At 33.7% G+C, this 20,763-nt stretch overlaps 1 protein-coding gene across 1 annotated transcript in view; it reads right to left on the minus strand.

Annotated features, from left to right (window-relative positions):
• Window positions 1–20,763, minus strand: part of LOC146137161 (uncharacterized) — a 34,613-nt gene continuing 13,850 nt past the window's right edge. Inside the window, exons 14-29 of the mRNA XM_083393736.1 lie at window positions 20,081–20,149; window positions 19,725–19,787; window positions 19,120–19,311; window positions 18,268–18,415; window positions 16,855–17,012; window positions 15,471–15,533; window positions 13,918–13,980; window positions 13,221–13,304; window positions 11,920–12,390; window positions 8,976–9,152; window positions 7,799–7,958; window positions 7,198–7,302; window positions 5,319–5,855; window positions 4,146–4,284; window positions 2,174–2,287; window positions 1–1,499 (exon numbers count right to left, since the gene is read on the minus strand). Of these exons, the coding sequence (XP_083249862.1) occupies window positions 1,434–1,499; window positions 2,174–2,287; window positions 4,146–4,284; window positions 5,319–5,855; window positions 7,198–7,302; window positions 7,799–7,958; window positions 8,976–9,152; window positions 11,920–12,390; window positions 13,221–13,304; window positions 13,918–13,980; window positions 15,471–15,533; window positions 16,855–17,012; window positions 18,268–18,415; window positions 19,120–19,311; window positions 19,725–19,787; window positions 20,081–20,149 (2,609 nt within the window). The 3' untranslated portion in view covers window positions 1–1,433. The remainder of the gene's footprint in view (window positions 1,500–2,173; window positions 2,288–4,145; window positions 4,285–5,318; window positions 5,856–7,197; window positions 7,303–7,798; window positions 7,959–8,975; window positions 9,153–11,919; window positions 12,391–13,220; window positions 13,305–13,917; window positions 13,981–15,470; window positions 15,534–16,854; window positions 17,013–18,267; window positions 18,416–19,119; window positions 19,312–19,724; window positions 19,788–20,080; window positions 20,150–20,763) is intronic.

Raw genomic sequence — 20,763 nt, forward strand, 5'->3', positions numbered from 1 at the left:
ACAGGTTTATTATACTTTTTAATAACAAGGGGCTTAACGATAACAACAACAGTGTATATTTCCTTGATCCTTATACACGAAACACACCCGAACGCGGGCGACATCTGGCGGGGAGAGTTACACGCAACCGCTGGCGCTAGGGGGCGGCAGAGGTGAAGAAACAGTGAAAGGCACCAAAAGAAGGTTCACCAGCTCAAAACCGAATGAACCAGTTTGCTAAGAACCATGGGGTGGCCGATACTTGACATTCCGAATACACAATCCGATACCAAATGACGTCATTACTATTCTTAAACAAACAAAGTAAATTAATATTGAAACGTTCAAGGGAATTTTTTAGGTTATTAGGACCAAATTCGCTTTTGGGTGAAGAAGTTTAGTGACCTCTAGTTATTGGGCGAGTACCGATACTACCACTTGGCATCAGGTATCGGCTCCGATCCGATATTATCGAACAGCCCTAGTAAGAAATGACGTTATGAGTTTGTAAATGTTTCGTTCGAGTTGTGAAATCTTGGGCTGACAAAAAGGCGCAACAAAACGTGTGTAAGTTGAAAATATAACACAAAGAAATAATAACACGCAAGAGCTGAATCGCTTCTCATGGAATATATAAGAACTTGTTTAAACACTGGATTCTAAGTTTCATACAACTTAAGAATATTTTAATTGTTTGACGAGAAATTATTGTTTGCCGTTTTTAATTGAGCGTTGTTCATTAGCCACGTTCAGGCAGAGGGTTTACTTGAATCGCTTTTGCTAAATTATTTTGTCAGTGCGGGCAAGTATGACAGTGGAGTTTTACACATGACTCAGCAGTTATATTGAGTGAAAAGGCAGACTTCCCGGATTTTTATGATTGCGAAAACAAAATTTTGTCGACGAAAAGTTTGCGGCAGAAACAAAATCCAACTTCTCCATAAGTTTGCTGAGTTAGAAAAGGTTTGAGAATTCTGGCAAAAAACACTGGTTTGACCAAAAAACACAAAAACTACAGCGAAATACGTGAACAGCGAAGGAAGGGATTTAAAGCGCTGCTGGTTTAAAGCAGGTTCACAAAACTTTTTAATAAAAATAACTGTAAGGCCTGATAATGGCGGGTCGGACTTGAAAATAATTGTCGAACTTTATCAATTTGAATATCGTAACGAAAAGAATAAATATTTGTTTTAACAAAAATAAATCGTTAGCTTTATAAAATTTTATTTCGGTTCAAATTTCATCAAAATTTAGTTTAGAATTGCATCCGACTTTAAATGTATTTTATGTTTAAGAAATGTAGCAGGTCGCGGTTTGGCGATTCCTGGTTTAAATGTTCATCCCAGAAAAATACGACTTAAATACTTTTATGCGATGTTTGGGTCAAACAAACTGCGAAGTAAGCAAGGTTCACGCGAGTTTTTATTGAGAGAACTTATTGCAGAAAAGTTTGTTCAGTTGAGCAGAATGAAGGAAGTCGCTACAGCGAGAATGGCGATTAGAAGTCCCAAGAAAAACATCTGGAAAAATAATATTTAAAAGTTGAACATACGGAAATTTAAAAACCCTGAAATTGCAAAAGCGGGAGCTTGGTAAGAAAGTTGAATGTTGGTAACAAGTCATTTTAAAACCACTTAAGTTCCAGTAGACTTGAGTCAAAGCCAAGTGTTTCACATAAAAATGAAAACTCGTTCGATCATGAGCAATAACTTAACAAAAACGCAACATGCAGCAAAGTACATTGAAGTGAAAAAAATGAGTTAAATAATACAATTCATCAAATTTTCTCTAAAACGTCCTAATAACAATAAAAGGGTTGGCTAAAATAAAAAAACGCTAATTAACAGAAACACGTCAATTACTTTAAAAGTTCGACCCATGAAAAAAAACACTTCGGAATTTGGCCGTTAACCAAAAAAATATAAAAAATCGTAAATAAATAGAAAATATAAATAAACTATTGCTACCAGGCATTATATATAACCGAGTGTTGCTCTTCCAGTAGTTTTATATAAAATGATTATATTATACTGCTGGATGAGCAACACTCGGTTGTATATATATTAGGAAATAAGTTGAATCTCACCGCTTCCAACAAAGGTTAATAAAAAAACATAAAAACTCGCCCGAAAAATTGATTTATGTTTAACAAAAAAAAATAAAAAATAAAAGTTTGACAAAAGTTGAATCTCACCGCTTTCCCCCTGGCCTCCTTCCCCGCCACCGACTCCCTCTCACGTATAAGCTCACGACATCTAGTGGTCACTTCCGACAACTCGCTGTCCATGACGTCACACGCGGAAGTGAGCTGCGGCGCCCCCCGGCGGAAGTAGAAAACGAGGGTTAGTGGGTTAATTCGCATGAGAGCAGCGTTAGAACCATGCCACTAGAGGCGAGAGAGAGCACCACACCAACATTTTGTTTCAAGTTTATTAAAAGGTCGCTAATAACGAAATTTAATGGATTTTTTTAATTGGACTGTTTGTGAAAGTTTGGCGTTTGCCTACTTAATAGACCAGTAAAATTTATTATGGAGAAGCAGTTTAAAAAAGGCCTTAAAAACGATAAAATTTTGTTTGCACTTATTTCGATATTATATTGAATGATCTGTTTTATTTTTTTAAATATTGAGTATTTTGTGGATGGCTTATCAGCTTCCATCATTATGCGCAAGCTTGGAATAAAAAAATGGATAAAATTTAGGGGTTAACTTCCGGACTTAAAACTTTAGTTTTATTGAAAGTATTCCACTTGCAAGTAAGGTTTAAGAAAAGCAGTTATATTTTAAATTTATTATGCGCGAGTTAAGTAAAAAAATATAAAAAAAACAGTTAAGTTTAAAACAAAAAGGCGTTAGTACGATTAAATGTGCATTTTACGATTTTTTTTGTTGGTGTTGATTTACGTCACCATTTTGAGCAGAATTAACTTCAAGACGAAGTTGGTCAAGAATCCCTGCTGTGACGCAACAGTGATGCAGCTATTGTCTATTGTTTTGTCACTACAAGCGCGCAATAAAGCAACTATGACGTAACACTTTGCGATTATCAACTAAATGAAAAGCGAATACTGTTTGATAATGATGAGTTTAAAAACATGCTTTCCTAAAATTCACACAAATCAATATTATTGATTTGAGGAAATCGGCGAAAAAAAAAAATTCTAATTTTTTTTCTAAAAAACACGGAAAAAAATTCATCTACTTTTATAACACAGAAAAGGTCTAAAAGGTCTTATAGAGAAAAAAATCAATAAAAAACTTGAGTACGATTAAAACGAAAAAAAGATTAGGTTTTCACCCATTCACAAGCAACCAACATTCAACCAATCAGAGCAGCGCATTAGGTCACGCTTGATTGGTTCTAGTAACGCACCAGTGCACACAGTCACGTGGTTAGGGATTAGTCTACTTTTGCTAAAAGTTAATGTTTCGACGAAAACGTGACTTTTAAGCAAGAAACTACAGATCATTGGGTTGTGGTCACGTGGTCTCCATCTGCCAATAGGAAACAGACACGTCAGAAAACTTTAAACATTACTTTATTCACAATATGTTGACACAAATTATATAATGTTGCGAGCAGGATGCCCGATAGTTGACATATTATTCCGATACACGATATTTAGACAATAGTATCTCGATTCGATACCAAATGACGTCATTACTATGCTGAAACACGCGAAAAAGATAAAATTGAAACTTTAAAGGTGGTTACGTTTGGTTGTGGGGCTGCTTTAGGGTGAATAGTTTACTTGCCTCCGTTTTTGGTTAAGCGTAAAGATGTTGAGTTCATAAAAAAAACTGACTTTTAAGGTGGAAAATGCCAAGTAAATGAAAAACTCAAGCCATTATTTGCGATCCTAAGGGGCGGTTTAAACTTTAAGGTAAATTTAAAAAAAAAAAAAATAGAACGTTAATAGCTGGGGGTAAATAAACTTATCGACAATAAAGCAAGTTTGGGCGAAACAATCCAAAAATATAACCTTTGAACGTTTTACTTTCATATTTTTTGATTATTCGAGCATAAAAATGACGTCATCCAGCATCGGATCGCAGCACTTTGGCCCAAAATATCAAAAATATCGGGGATTGGGTAAAAACAAGCATCCCTACTCACAACACTCAGCGCCAACGTGACACGTGTGACGTCACTATGATGACGTACCTTCTCCTTCTCCTGCGCTGATGCGTTGAGCAGAGTTTTGTTCCGCTCGAGTTCTTCCACGAGAGATTGTTCTTTGATCGAAGTTGATTCGCGGATCCGCTTCAGCTCACAACTCACCTCCTCACGCTCACGCAGCGCCCTACAGCGGATGGTTGGTGGTTAGTGGCTAGCCGCTAGGGGGCAGGTGTGCTAGAGGCGGTATTTTTGTTCGTTTTAACTTCCTTTTTGAATATATACCATGAAGGGGTTGTATGCGGCGAGCATACACGCAAACTTTTATTTGACAGAGATGCTCAAAATCTTTCGCTAAATGTGACGTCACAAAATAATCACCAAAAACATAGTTTTATATGCGGAGTGGTGATTAGTAAATACGATATAGTAAATAAATACTCTTAAGATATAGTAATTAATTGACTAACTGTCGGAATTTAAGTGGAAGAAGCACCTCGAGTCGTACGCATTAAAATAAATCTAAAGTATTTTGCATAAACATTTATTGTTTCAGGGGGGCTGGATAGGACAAGTTTTCACTGGGAATACTCTTGACAAGACACACATTATCCATAATAACGATGTCATTATAATTTCGTGTTATACTTAAGCCACATATTTAAGTTTTTGCCGCTAGTTGAAAAGGCGCAAAGCTTTTGTGTAGGGGTTTATTAATACAGACGTGTGGAAATTTTAAACCCGCTTAAAATCACCACCAAATATATAAAACTGCTCTATATGTTTGCTGGACCGAATAAAATGCTCACAAAAAAATCACAATTGCATCAAACGACAATCACATTTTATCTAATGATATTATAAAGTTTCGCATGTCCAGGTCACGTCCATGGATCTAATCATCGCGTAATAATCCCATCAATTGCAATCTCTGTCTTAAGCCATATTTGCCTTATTCAAAAACTGAAGCCGAGTTTCACTTTTGATCAATTTTAATTTAAGTTACGAGCTTTTGCACAACCTTTGCTTCATCAGGTCAATGTAGGAATATATGTTCTGACTCTGACCTGTAAAGCAGGGTTGTGCGAAAACTTGTAATAATTTGCAAAAACATTTGAATGCCGTGAAATAAATCGCGTGCCCATAAAAACGTTTGTTACGTCATATATATCGGGGGGGGGGCACCTTCTCGCTAACTGAACTGACTAAACTATCTCTGACCATTCTTTAATCCGCTCCAACACGTCACGCTTCACCGAGCACTTGACGTCATCAGTAGCGGGTATGACGTCATCTTCGTCGTCATTAATCCCGATCAGCTGCGGAACAAAAATCCCCTCCAGGTTGTCGCCATGGTAACCGCATGATGGCGTCACAGAAAGTGCTTTCTCCAATATGATATCTGACGTCATATCTCGATGCTCTACGTCACTGATGACGTCATTATCCTCTTTGCTCGCAAAGTTTACGCGCTCTGACGTCATCTTCTGCGGTGCTACGTCACATGGCACGTGACTTTTCGCTTCACTGACTTCGCTCAGTTGCAGGTGAACGATCACGTCTTGTTGCTTAGCAACCGCGTCCCGGGGGGAATTCCCGGCGGCCCCAGCTCGTGGTGACGTCATCCTAGGGGTGGGGGGCTTGAGTCGGCTCCTGGGGGACCTGAGGGGGTTACCCGCGTCCCCGGCCCGAACCTTGGAAGTTTGTGGAACCGGAATCTTGGAACCGCGTCGTAAGCGGCCTGGAATCGCGCTCATGCTGTGACGTCACAATCCTGCCATTGTTACAAGCGCTTAAGTAACTAGGAAGGCCTAAATAAGCTGCAGTGGAAAGAACAAAATAAACTGACTAAACCTGCCTCGAAATAAGTCTGTGGTTTAAGCTTGTTCCGACATATTTTGCCCCAAAGGGGATTTACCGGGGACTTCTGGGGTGCGGGGTTAACACAAAGCGAGCCACGGAACATGATTACAACCCAAAGCATCCAAAATAATCACACACAGTCGTATTAACCCGATATTACAAGTATTCAGTCCAAAGTGGAAATGGCGCCTAGTCTCGTCAGCTCAGCTTAACTTTCTATAATTCAACAAAAACCTTATTTTCAAACACAACAAAATAACAGCTTTTTATTCGTCATTTAAGCCTAGATCCCTCACTATTAAAACTTCTTAATGTATAATTGCGCCGCCGCCTATATTTTGTAAATTTCGAACAACAAGCTTGTTGATAATATAAAACAACATAGGACGCCTATTTGCCACGAGGTATTACGTCACAAATGCTTACACAAGAAGTTTATAGAAACACCCCACACGTCCAACCTGCAAATATATTGCGCAATCCACCTGACACTTACACTTAAAGGTTTAAATTTGAATCAGCAGAAAATTATTAATTCTTTCCTACTTATAAATTTTGCTTTAATGAAGTGAACTTCAATTTATTTAAGACAATTAAATGCCGTTTATGACTTGTTGCAAAAACAAAACTCACAAACTGACAAATAAGCTAAAACACAAATCATGGCTTCGCAATCATTGCTGCTTAAATTATAACATAAATCAACTTTTAAAGCTCTGTAGGAATTACAAAACTAACAAGATCAAAAAACTTACTAATAATTCAATAAAACAATTCTAAATGAACAAAAGTAAAAACCTTAACTGAACCAATCAACCTGCTAAACAATGGAAACAATGCCTAACAATCGCGTCTATTCGGTAACAATTGAAGGCGCTTCAAGTGGTACTTCCACAACAAACACTTTACACTAAACTACATCGATTTAAATGTTTAAAGAGCTGCTAACAAACATGGGTTTAAAGCAGACTTGATAAAATCGCATTTAAAAGTGTTGCTTTGCATTTAAACGACTTTCTAATTTATTTACTTGATAAAAATGGTAAAAAACGTTAAATAATCCACCCTAGAAATACTAATCGCACAAAAAATATCAAAAACAAAATTTTCTTCAACGAAACATATTAAATGAGAACAACTTTCCAAAAACGAACATTACTTAGACTTTTAACCTTTAACAAGAAATTTGCAGCATTCTGCCGAAACAATGAATTTAAAGTCGCAAAACTAAACTCACTCTTTCAGTTGAGTCGAGATCTCATCGAAATCGAGTTTAATTTGATCTTTTTCTTTGCAGCACGCGCCAATCTTTTCTTCCAACGCAGCAATCAGTTCTTCTTTTCTGTGAAATTTGATATATTTGTAAACCATTCCCAGTGCGATTATGAATCACAAACAAATACACGTAACAATGGGCCGATTGATGACAAACAATCACAATTGTGTTTGCTGACCTGGGATTTAAATAAAGGAAAATAAATTTAAAAACATTTTTAAAGTGAATTAACTTTGTAACTAAGTGTAAAATAAACATTTTTTTATCTTGTTCTTAAATAAATTCGAAAAATAGAGTGGTTTTGTTTAAATGTCTATTTTTTCTTGTGCTATTTTGAAGAAAACAGGAATATTATGCCGAATTACAACAATTTATTTAAAGTAATTTTTACTTCAATTTTATTTTGGATTTCAGATTTAAATGTGTGTTATATAAAAAATATAATGAACACAGTAAATAACATACAGCACTTATACCTTTATCAACATAGCCTTATTTTTTATAAAAAGAGCATTTTTTAAACAAGCCGGATATAAAGTATGAAATTCTTAAAATTTCTTACTGTGCAAGTGTTTCAAAACATTCTTCCATTTTTTGTTTCATTTCAGCGCAACTTTCTTCAGAGTTGGCGAGGTGTTGTAGTTTTGTCGCTAATTCTTCTTTCAACAAACTTGCTTCGATTCCAAACGCAGAAATAGATTCCTGGTCAACCGCTGACTTTTCTGTAATTAACAACTTCATTCAAATCTAACTTTAGCTTTTTTTCCGTCCAGTTAAATTAATAAGATAAATTTATTTGACAACATTTTCTTGTTATTTTTATTTTTTTATGCTTATTAAGCTTGATTTACAGCAAAGGACTGTTTAACTAAAAATGTAGAAAGAAAAAAGTTTATCTAGAAAATAAGTTTTATTTTGTAAAAATTTGCAGTTTTTAAGTGACTGCTGTTCTTAAACAATAAAAATGACTGAGAATATTGACAAAAAAGCACAATATCCGTGATTTTAATAAGAATAATATAGAAAAATACATTTAAGTCTTTGTTGGTAACCAGAATATACAGAGCAAAAGTGTGTAATAATATAAGTACAAGATTTTAACCATATTAAAAATGTAATCTATGGATTAAGAAAAGGGGTTTAAACTGTGAACTATCAGTAAAATTTGTTTTATCAAAGTTAGGGTTAAAACTGAGTTGTTTTAGTTTTACAAACAAATCTTGGAAAAAATAAAAACATTGAAACTACCTGTAAAAACTTATCAACGAACATACTAAATATTCAGCTACCTATTTATTCATACCAGACAGTTATTACACAATAAATATTTTTATTTTTATTTATAATTGCTTATTTTAATATTTTTGTATGTCACATTTAAAACATACACAGAAATGTGATTACCCACAACTACAAAGTGGGCCACATTATATAAGCGCCTCTACAAACAAATATAAAATATCACTGAATTACTAATGTTATGTACAAATAATTTTCACAAAAGTGAATTAAATGAGTTTAAACTCTTTGTTGAATATTGCATTGGCAGACATAAGCAACTGTATGCCTGGTAGCAACAGTTTATATTAGTCTTAAATAAACATGCTTTACAAGCAAAAAAAAGGATACAAATCACTTATGGTGTTTGTTTTTCAAAAAATGTTAAATTGATGATTTTTAATTCAGTCTTTATTATTCCCACTTCAAAAATAATTTAGGCATACTACATTTTTTTTTACCTTTTAAAGTTGTGACGTCTGTTTTTGATTGGTCAAGATCTAGTTGATTGTCGGCAAGTTTCTGCTGAAGCGCCACGAATGACTTCTCACGCTCTTCGCCACTCGATGTCAGCATAGCGATGTCACTTTGAAGTTGGGGAACTGATTCCGCGGTCTTTCGCACATCGACCAATTCACCTGGAAGAATAAAAAGAGGTAACATCTGAAGATTATGCTCCTAAGGTATAACTGTTCTGTTGTATGCAAATACTATTAAAATTAAAAAAAAAATTTCCATGTTTCATGAGTATTGATGTTTTGCATGTACATTGTGGTATTACAGTGAATTTGGAAGAATGTGGAAACCACATGGATAGCCTTATAACCCAAAGCACTATTTGCTTGTAAAACCAGAATAAAGCAAAATGCATATCCTTCCAATATAAGCATGGTTCTATATATTGATTGCTTTGCATTAAAAGTTCCACTAAAACATAAAGACCAGATCAAATTCATTTTTTACAGCTCTTGCAATTTCATCAAAGTCAAGAAACCCTGAAAATGCGATATTTTTTTTCACAATATAAACTGAATATGTGAATTTATAATTTAATCCTAAAAGGAGAATTAAACACAAAACTTTTAGGGGATCACCTTTCCCGAAAGGGGGGCAAGAACAACATGAAAAATAATCACGCAGATGTAACAATGCATTCTGGAAGAATATTAACAGTGATGTCATAATAGCAATAAACTTTAAACAGAGCCACCAAGCATTTCATTTTTACAGCTCTGCAAAAAAAATTGAATCAACTGTTAAGCTAAACGATTTATAATGTGCAACTTTATAAGCATGGCTGCCAAAGCTTGAGCACCCAAAAATTAGGATGTTTGGAAAAACTATGATTTAACAAATAAATTTAGGGAAATAATAATATGGTTTATTTTTGTTGACTTGTTAAAAATTAAGCAAAAAAGAACAGAAGTGACATTTCTTAGATATAAGAACAATAATTTACTAATGTAGACCTTAACGATAGGAACAAATCTTAAGAAATAAGGATGATGGTGCTAACACATGTCTTTTAGACCTGAGTGTTGATTGTAAAAACTGAACTACTTTTTACATTTTAATAGCTTGTGATAAAACAACTTTTGACCACTTTGAATTTTGCTTGCAAACAAAAACAATTTGTACACTGCATTCCACACAACTGACAAAACTTCACTTAAAAAAAAAAAAAACTACAATAGCTGTCATGTCCAATTGTGAGCATTAAGGCCTTTTAAAAAACATAGTTAACTGTTCCTATTCTTCCAAATTCCATATAGATAAACCTTTTTATAATGTTGCATGTTTGTATTACTAAAATGTTCGGTCAACTAGTAAATAGCTGAACAATAAGCTGACTTTTCCAGCACAGTTCTATTTATAAAAACTATTTTTTATAATAGTATAAACTGCTGATTAAATTCGGCGGCCATGAATTTGCCAAACTGTTAATCTAATATATGAACAGCATTTTCACGACGTACAGAAATGCAGATAACGCTTACGAGCGTCATAAGGGATGTGTAGATATTTCCATTCCAACCATTTCCTGACAAATGTCAGAACAACGATCGCTCAATAAAATGTCAACAACATTTTAATTGTATAATACAATGAGACGAATATTTGCTACAGTAGCTTTATGCCCACGTTGAAAAATGTGGTGACAAAAACATACTAAAAATATTGTTGTCTTTTTATAAATTCACCAGACATAAATAGATATAGAAAATATTTAAAATATTATGGACTCTTTATTAAAATAGATACATTTCATGGTCGTGACTAATGCATTCTAAAAAGTCAACAAAATTTTAATTGTGCAATAATATTTTGAATTTTTAAATACAAATAGAGATAAAGAAAATATTTTACAAAATTCTGTCTGAAATGTGACATCCACCCAATATGTTTTACATTTTTCTAAAATTTTCTTCCAACTAGAAAGTAATATTTTTAGCTCCTTTTGCGATACTTGTAGTAAATAACATTTGCAAAAAGCTGCACAACCTTACAAAACAACCTGGACATTTTGAGGGGTGTCCATAAAAACTTTATTCTAAATGAAAAGTCTGGCATTTCCTGTAAAGCAGAATTTTTTGACTCTTTAGTTTAAACTACGACAAAATTCTGACTGATATCTCTACATTGTGTTTATGCAAACAAAAAGCATAGAGGTTTGGAACTGAATAAAATGAAGCCTTTCAAAGCACAGGGATCAATAATTCTGACGTAACGTTCCGCTACGATCGATATTAACCTGATTAACTTGGGTGAGCTGATGTTAACAGAAAACCGGGAATTTATATTGGCGAAGATTAACAACGTTATTCACAGAATGTGCACAATTTAAGGAATAAACTTGGGGAAAAATTGAAATCAGTATATTCCAATAGGAACTGATTATTTTTTGCAAAATTTATTCTAGGAGACTAACTATGGCAAAGTGATGATGAAATGCATTCAATTAATGTAAAATTTATTGCATAACATTTCAAAACAGAAATTAAACGATTTGACTTAAACCTGAAATACAAGACCATCAAAAAAGTACCACCAAGATAACAAACTTTAGCCTTCTGACAATACTCCAACAGAAACCATAAAGTAACTGTATAATATGACTGATACAAAACCAAACTGCTAAAGCATTACAGCCATGGCTTGGTTTAGTTTGGAATCTAGCCACTCATTTTCCACTTAAAAAGAAATTAGTTTTTAGAAAATAGCCTCATTACTTCAACTGAAAAATGTCTGATACTTCTACCGCGATTTGATATGAAATTATGTCACATGATGTACTGCTACAAGAGTTATCATGTGATAAATGATTATTCTCCTTACAGAATGTTATACCAAGTTAGCTCATATAAACATTATTCTTAAGTTACAATAAAAATTCACACTACCAACCTTTAAGATCTTTTATTTCTTTGTTCTGCTCATCCGTAAGTTTGCGGAACCTCTCAAGTTCCGTTTGGTTGTCTTCGAGTTCTTTCTTTAAACTTTCCACGTCTCCAGCTTTCAGCGCAAGAAGTTGTTGAAATTCTGCCATCTCCGCTTCTTTTATGGAAAACTTCTGCTTCCATGAATCATCAATTTCCACTTCCAGCTTTTGCTTGCAATCCTCGATTTCCGCTTCCGTATTTTTCTTCCATCCATCTCTTTCCTCTTCCATTTTTTTTCTTAAATCATCTTTTTCGGCTTCTGTAATTTTCTTCAATTCTGCCATTTCCGCCTCCATATTTTTCTTTAATTCCGCCATCTCCGTTTCCATTTGTTGCTTCCATCCCGCTTTTTCCGCTTCCAGCTTTTTGCTCCACGAATTACCGTCAGGTTCCATGTTCGATGTCGTTTGGAGTTGGTCGGTTTCCACTTGGTGCGCTGCAGAGCATACAGATAAATTTTTTTTATGTTTTCTTTCCTATTAGTCCAGTGGTTTACAATCGGGTGCCATTTCTGACATTCACTGGTACCGAGATATTTTTCGAATTATTTTGGATTCTAATGTTTGCTTTATTAGTAATCTTCTTGATTCAATTTTTTGTGTATGCTAGCAACAAACCAAAAAGTTTTTTCAACTTGCGAACAGTTAGTGTGATCACTCAGCAAAAAGCCTAGTAAGGGCGCCGCAAAACAATTTATAATTTCGGTACTGCAAGCAAAAAAGTTGGGACCACTGTGTATTTGGTTTTATTACAGCTGTTGTTGCATTATTTGCTTATATTTGCATTCTTTACAATTTTACTGCTCCTACCTTTGCATGTGTAAATAAGCCGTAGTAGGTGAATATAAGCTTTTTGTCAAACTGATTTCAATCATCTCATAAAAAGGATATTTTATGTTTATAATGAAAATTTCAAGTTTAAATATCCACACCAGTTAATTGATTTGTAACTATTTATATTCGATTTAATTAACAGCACTAGAGAATGCTTAGAGTTGTCATTGTCATTGCGCAATGATTAGTTTCAAGTTTTTTTATATTGTTATAATTCGGACAAAATAAAATAAAGTTAAGTTCGGAATGTTCTATTGTTAATACTACAACCAAGTTGTAAGTATAAATCATAACCTTAAAAAAACCTTGCAAATATTAGTTTGAAACATTAGTTCTGAATATTATATTATTAGCATTTTTAGGGAATAAACAATCTCATTTAAACTTATATTAGCGAGGAAACTATCAGGTTGGTGCATTCCCTAATGCAAACCTGCAGTTTGTACGACAGGGGATTCCATTTCTTGGACAGCTTCCGATTTTGCTTGAGATTCTGCTTCCATGCTTTGTAAACGATCTAAAAACAAAAAGTGCGATCAGTTTATTAGCTTTAACACATTCAGTGTTCAATAGACTTCTGAAAGACGTTTGTTAGTCAAGGGAAAAAGATGATTTCATTATTTAGTTCATTGGAGACATTTTAATAATTATTGACAAATAAATTCAAAAAAACATTTAGATGCAGCAGTGTTTTAATTGCAAACAATAAAATTATACAATATATAAACAAGTTAAAGTATGCAGAACACCTAATTTCAAGGTAGACCAAGTATTAAACATTACAGAAATACCTGAATATTATATAAATAAGTCTTAATTATTAACATCAATAAATTGCCCTTTAACAAACTAATTAACCTAACCAAGGTGTTTTAAATTATGCAGTAATGTAATGTATTTGAAAACCCTATTGGTGATACTGTATTGCTTGTTCTATCTTAAATCTTATCTTAAGCTTTTAAAACGAAATCATTAAAATAAAGATTTTAACATTTACATAACTTGGCCAATAACTTAACAACAACAAAAGTTAAAATGATTGAAATTGTTAATTTTAAAAATCTACATAACTAAAGTGAAACAAAACAATCGTTGACAGATCACAAGCTTTATTCTCAAATAAAACAAACCTTTCAGAACTTTATTTTCTTCTTTTGTTTCTTCAAGCTTTTTGTCAGAACTTTTGAGCTGACCTGACAAAAAATTAAAAGTAATAAATTCATAAATCTAAAAATTCATAACTAAACAGATTTTTCCCTTATAACTTTAAACCAAAAGTCGTTAAAACAATAATATTAATATTTTTATTGTTTATATTAGGATCTAAACCTGTTGCAATACTTCAGTACCACAAAGGTTAAAAAAGATCTAAAACAAATCTATTTAAAACACAGAAAACTGCAAGTATGCCAAAACCAGACTCTATTTGGGTAATTTTTATTACAACCAACTAATAATACTCTTTTTATCTCTACTGCAGTATTCTGCATTTTAATATAGTCATTTTTACATTTGTTTACCCTCTATGAGTAATTTTGAATCTCAAACCACAAGCTAACAAATATATCAGAAGTTATACCGGTTCACACCGAGTGAGCTGACAAGCAATAAATTGAAAGCCAAGTCCAAAGTGTACAGCACCGTTAATATATTACGCAGACCACGCGTGCCTAGCGCATGCTTGTCACAGACATTACCTCATACCAACGTCAGCAAGTCTTAAGGGAACGCACACAAGGTGGAAGTGAATACAAGGAATGCTTTCATTGCGTCACACAGATTTATTTCATAAAGTGAAATGACAACTGTGAGGCGACACATGAGCTTACTGGGGCTAAATAACAACCTTTTCTGTGTGGTACATGATTTTGAAAGGTATTACATGATAATCTTTTATGTGCAATTTATGATATCTTGTAGATAATTTTTTGGGTAATCTTATATCTATTCTATGATTTTTTTTTCAGATATGCTTAACTAACAATCTTAAATGTTTAATTTATGATTGATTTGTAGATAAGATTGTATGACAACCATTCACTTTAATTTATACTTTTTGTGCAGTTTATGCAATGTAAATCCCAAGTCAAACTAAGTTAATACAAATACCTATGAATAAAAACGTAGTGGACAAGTGGCTATAAAACATTAAACAACGTAATAGTTTGCTAATTGCTGCATTATGACTTGAAAATATTTTTTGTCAAATGCACCACACAGCATGTTATAGGCATTTCACATAGCAAGATAAAGACATTTAAAAGTAAAATGTTGCATCATTTCTATGTTCCTGTACTTATCTCAACAGGTTTACGATGCATAGTAGCCAGCATAGACGGTTACATCAACATACTTTATCTAAAAACAACCAGAAAAAACGTTTAATCACAATCGTTTTTTTTTTTTATCTACAGCTGTATTTCCTTTCATTTCCCAACAAACCTCAATGCATAACAGTATATCAAAATGAGCAACGTTAAAAATCACCTAGCAAAAGTTCAGGGCAATTAATCATTTTTTTTTATTTTTCTTAAAAGAAACCTTTATTAGATTACTGTTTATATAAAGTGGTCTTTAATTGTCACAGACAATTGTAAATCGTTATATAATGGCGTACAGTTGGAATCAAGGCTTAACAGTCTAGGTTCGGATATTTATGAATAAGCAGCTGGAATCCACTTACTTCGAACTTCTTTTAGTTTCGCTTTGAAGATGAGGAAAGCAGGCGGAGTGACGTTGCCTTTGTCTGAAAAAACCAACAAGGATCCAATAGGCAACTAGTTGGGATCTAAAGTTGGATATATTTTACTACTGTAAGCAGCAGCAGCATGAAACAACAGCAAATATCACATGAAATTAAAAAATTGATCTTAACATAAAAACCAGTACTTCCCATTGTGTGACTTCTTTTGACTTATTATAACTTTCCATGACACTTTGCCTTTATGTGTGACAAAGATAATCATAACATTGTCTGTTGTTTGCTGTGGTATGTGTTTATTAAAGTAAAGTGTGCATTTTTAGGGCTTTATTTTCATTTAGGTTTGACATTTGCATAATAAAAGAAAGAAAAAGTTAACTTTTACAAATGTAACACTTGTCAACACTGATAATGACCAATGTGCTTATTTTTTCATACGCAAACCCTTGGGTAACAACCCCCAGATTGAAACAATTGGATTTTCAGTTTCAAGTTTTGTGCTTTTTAAACTTCTCCAAACATTATAATCTTTTTTGAATAAAAAAAATGAAAATGTGTGAATTGGGTGATTTTTTAGAAACAAACACAGGGAAAAAACATGTCTCCTCCAAACATTAAAAACTTTTTTGCATGAAAAAACTGAAACAGCAAAACCATGCACAATAAAAAGTAACAAAACAATAACGGTTAAAAAAACAAAGAAACAATCGATTGTTACAGTTAAAGACTAGAATCAGCTTAAAACGGTAAAACTTCAATTTAAACCAGGGGTGTCCAATTCAAACATCCCGGCGTGCCAATATTTATCCTATAACTTCTTCCCGTGCCAAAGTTTAGTATTATAATTCTTTCTAATAGTAAAAACGTTTTGTTACAAATAATAAAAACGTGTAGTTAGCAGTGATCATTACTGCATCTAAATGTCCGTCGGTGAGCTGACTTTTGCTTTTTGTTTCTTCACAACAAACTTTATAGTTATGTGAATGCTAGCCTCCACTACAATATAATGTTATAGAAGAAATTGTTAGTTGTCGTGATTGCCTCGATTGTTTTATATTGTGAATAACAATGACAATTTACTGTATAAAAAATTAAGTAATTTAGGGGGGCTTGTGTGCTGCTTGTTGGACACCCCTGATTTAAACAAAATTTCAAACAATAAACAAAGTGAAAAAAAGCGACCCGTCTCCTTCAAACCTTTTTTGAACGACAGAACTAGAAAAAGTAAAAAAAACAATGATTTCTGAAAATAAAATTAAGCATAAATATTAAATATCTGTCAGCTAAAACAGTATAAAGCCTAAAAAACAAGAAAAATCAATTGTAACAGTTAGGTTAAAGACTAGTTGTTGAGTAGCGGTTATACCTTCAGTGTCAACTTCTTCGGTTTCGCTCACACTTCCAGATAAAGACGAAGATGAGTTGAAGATGTTGAGCATCCGTTCGGACTCCTCGACCTCCACACGAACTCTCTCCTCACGTTCAAACAATGACTCTCGAGCGCTTAGTGCCGCCTGGAGTTCACTAGATCACAACGATGTTAATGTAACGATGATAAACTAGTTATTAAAGTTTCAAAATACATTCAGGTGACAGGTTGTAATTGAAACCAAAAACACCTTTATTTTTTAGGGGTTTAAAATCTGGGGTCTATAGAACCCTTGGGGATACGTGGAATAATTTAAAGGGTTTATAAAGTCCTAATTGAAGCCTTAGTTTATTATTTAAAAAATAGAATGAAGTTTTCAAAAGAAAAGAGTTTGTTTAACGCTTCAGTGTATCCTTTTAAATGTATTTAAACCAGCTTGAGATTTATTGAACCGAAAACAGCAGTTTTATTAAGTCTGCTTGTTTTTAAGACCTCAATTCATACACCAAATTTGATGTACAACCAAGTGTTACGTGTTTATCAACACTTAAACACCCAAATTAATTAATTGCCACAAGCCAAATCTTAGAGTTCATTAAGTTATCTTACGAATTTTTAAATAGGGCTTTAGATTACGCGTTTCAGCTTTCGTTTGCCAAATATGTTCTTCAGTTACATAATATCATATTTGATGATGCAAAGTTTTCCGTATTGTTGTGTGTAAAATTCCTGTGTTTTCCTGCATCAGTTCGCCTCGTTTCAAACTTGACATGTAACCTTTAATCTCGTAATCTATAACTGTCAGTCTTGCGGGTGGTTTTCTCACGTTCTGCAAAACAAGCCACTTGTTTCGCTGGCGTCTGACTCCCGCTGCAATTTGGCCTTAGAATGGCCGCTGTAATGCCTAAGCCATGTTTTAGAGTGCCGGCCAGTCGTTTCTTAGCAGCTTTGAGCTTTTCTCTCGAGAAGTCTTTTGCGAAGTCTTAGCCGACAGTCGCTGCAATAGGCGGTGGCTGTCTGTCTCACATTAACTTGAAAATAACGTTCACTAATGCTATTTGATAACGTTTTAATTCGTTGTAACAATATACTTTTGATTGGAATTTTAGTTGTGGTTATGACAGGTAGCATATCTGACCAGAAACCTTTGCAAACAACAAGAACTCACGCGGTTGCGTCCCGCCGGGCAACTGTATGGGGTCAGAGGTCAGGCCCCACTGCACAGGTCGCGGTGCGGCGCAACACCAAGTCCATCAAAAACCAAAAAATTAAGGGAACCACTTAAAAGTTTAAAACCCCTGATAAAATAGCCGTACATCCCTACCCTGGTCCACACAAGCAAAAAATCATTTAGCACACCGCAGTGAAAGGTTTAATAACCACCCGATTAACATAAACATCCACACTCACCTGCTAGCCTCGTTAAGTGCTGCCGTTTGTCGTTCCTTTTCGTCCTGGAAGCGCAACATTTCTTCTTCCATCTGCTTCTTACTCTCCAGCTCCACCTGGTGGGCACTTTTCAACTCCGTGTTCTGCCGCTCCATCTCGTCGATGTGACCTGCAATGTTGCCATGTGCTCGGATAAATACATGTTTTATTATATTTTTTTAAAGTGTGATCCCCCTCATCAATGGTTAGTGTGTTTACCTCATTCTTACCTACATTTTTATTTGTAACATTGTCGAAATTGCTTTTGATTTTATTATCTGCCCGGAATGGGTTTGACTTCACGAATAATAAAATACCGCGCTGGCTTAAAATTGGCAACCAGGGCCGTATCCAGAAATCCGCTTGATTTATATTATTAATTGTCGAACACACACTTGCTGATCAGCCAACCCCGAACGAATAACGAAAGGCGAATCACGCAGCTTCGGACGGTGAGCAAAACTCTGACGAAAACGATAATGTCACGTACGAAAAGGAGGGGTGGGTCCGAACCCCCCAAACCCCCTCCCTGGATACGCCACTGTTGGCAACATTTAACACAAAAGATGTTAAATTTACCGAAATATGGTTACCCACTAATTTATGGTCCTAGAAATGTATTTCGTAAATGTTTAAAACAAATAATAAACTGTGGGAAATGTATGTTTACCTAAAAGTACCATTATTAAAAGCAAACCACGCTGCCCCATAGTGTTTTTGCTGAATGACTGTGTTTTTGAAAATTCAACAATATACGCAAAATTCCTAAAACCGGACAGATTATATTATTTGTTAAGTTAATAGACATGTATTTTTTAAAAAGTCATATTTCACCTTGAAGTTTCTCAACAATGATACTTTTATTGTCGAGATTTTTCTGTACATCGTCCAGTTGTTGTTTTAAGTCCATTGTTACGTCATTGAGCCTTTGTTCCATTTCTTTTTCCCTTTCTTCTAATTCTTTCCTCAATAGCGCCACCTCGTTGATGTTTTCAAGTGCATCAAGTTTCGCAAGCGACAAAGTTTCTGGAAATATTGAACAATATTAAGAATATACTTGGGTACACAATGCACGGATCTGTAATGTAGCTTGATAATAAATTGCAAAGTCAAAAAGGTCGAGTAGATCTACATCATCTTGATTAAGACGTTTTGATACAAACTTGTACCATCTTCAGTTAATGTGATAAAAAATAGTGTTTTAAAATAAATTTAGACTAATAAGTAAAAAAATGAAAAAAGTTATCAAACAATTTCGACAAAACATTTGTAATGGTTTTATTTAAAAAAATTATATTAAAGATATTTTATTTTGTTCATTAATTTTTTGGAAAAATGAATTACTTATTTTAGGGTTCTAGCAGACTAAGTAGATTTCTTTGGTTTCTATAAGATGTTATTCTCTAAAAAACTCCTCTATTACATCACAAAGGCAGTACCTTTTAAATCTTCAGGACCATCTGAAGTTGGTGAAATGGGATCTTCGGAGGAATCCATTACAACTGCAAAGTAAACAGAATTTAATATCATTAGAAGACAACACAATTTTAACAAAGTAGAAAAACTATTTATGACGGGATAAAACTTTTAAATAAATTACAAGCTTTTATATGCTTAACTTAAAAAGTGGAATTATTACTTTTATTGAAAAGTTAATTTATTAAAAAACGTGACAACAATCAGCATTATTCCCAACTAGTCCAAATAATACACTGGAATTTCTAACATTTATATTTATTTATTTATAATTTAATAGGTTACAAACCGAGTTATTTCACCTTATTTATGTTTTTACCTTCCACTTGAACTATTTCTTGTTTTGCTTCTTTAAAGTTGTGGTTTTCATCGGACGAATCTGGTGTATCTAACAAAAACAACACAAGGTCTAAAACATTTCTGGTATTCATGTCAATATTATTCAACAATAGTAAGCCATACATTTCTTTTAATCCAGCAGGCACCAAACTATAAAAAATGAAGCACAATTTAAATATTGCCGAATGCAATTTAAACAAATTTTGGTGAAATTTTAATCTTAAGCGACAATTTAACTACATTTTTGTTAAATAACCAACTATAATTTATTTGTTTAATGACCAAAAGATTAAAAACCAAATTTAAAACTGTCAATATGTCATTAAAGTGGACAGTACTTTGTCCAACAAAATGACAACAAGTAATAAATCAAACTATGGCTGTGCTTTTATCAAACACAACCAACCAAGCAGGTTTTGTTCCCTTATTTTTTACTTTTAAATTTTTTGTATTGCGACCCACGAACAATCAAAGAAGATTTTAAGTTACAAATATGAATTAAAAACAGACAAAAACATAGTTTGAAGTTTGAGATCGTTAATTATTTTCTATGTTTGATGACATTTAGAAATTTGGAGGATCAAAATTAAATTACTCAGAAAAAATAAAGTATACCTTGCAATTCTGCCGTTTTATAAGATAGCTTATATCATTTAGAAACCA

This window comes from Ascidiella aspersa, chromosome 7 (assembly GCF_963924565.1).
Source record: "Ascidiella aspersa chromosome 7, kaAscAspe10.2, whole genome shotgun sequence".
In the NCBI taxonomy this organism is placed as follows: Eukaryota; Metazoa; Chordata; class Ascidiacea; order Phlebobranchia; family Ascidiidae; genus Ascidiella; species Ascidiella aspersa.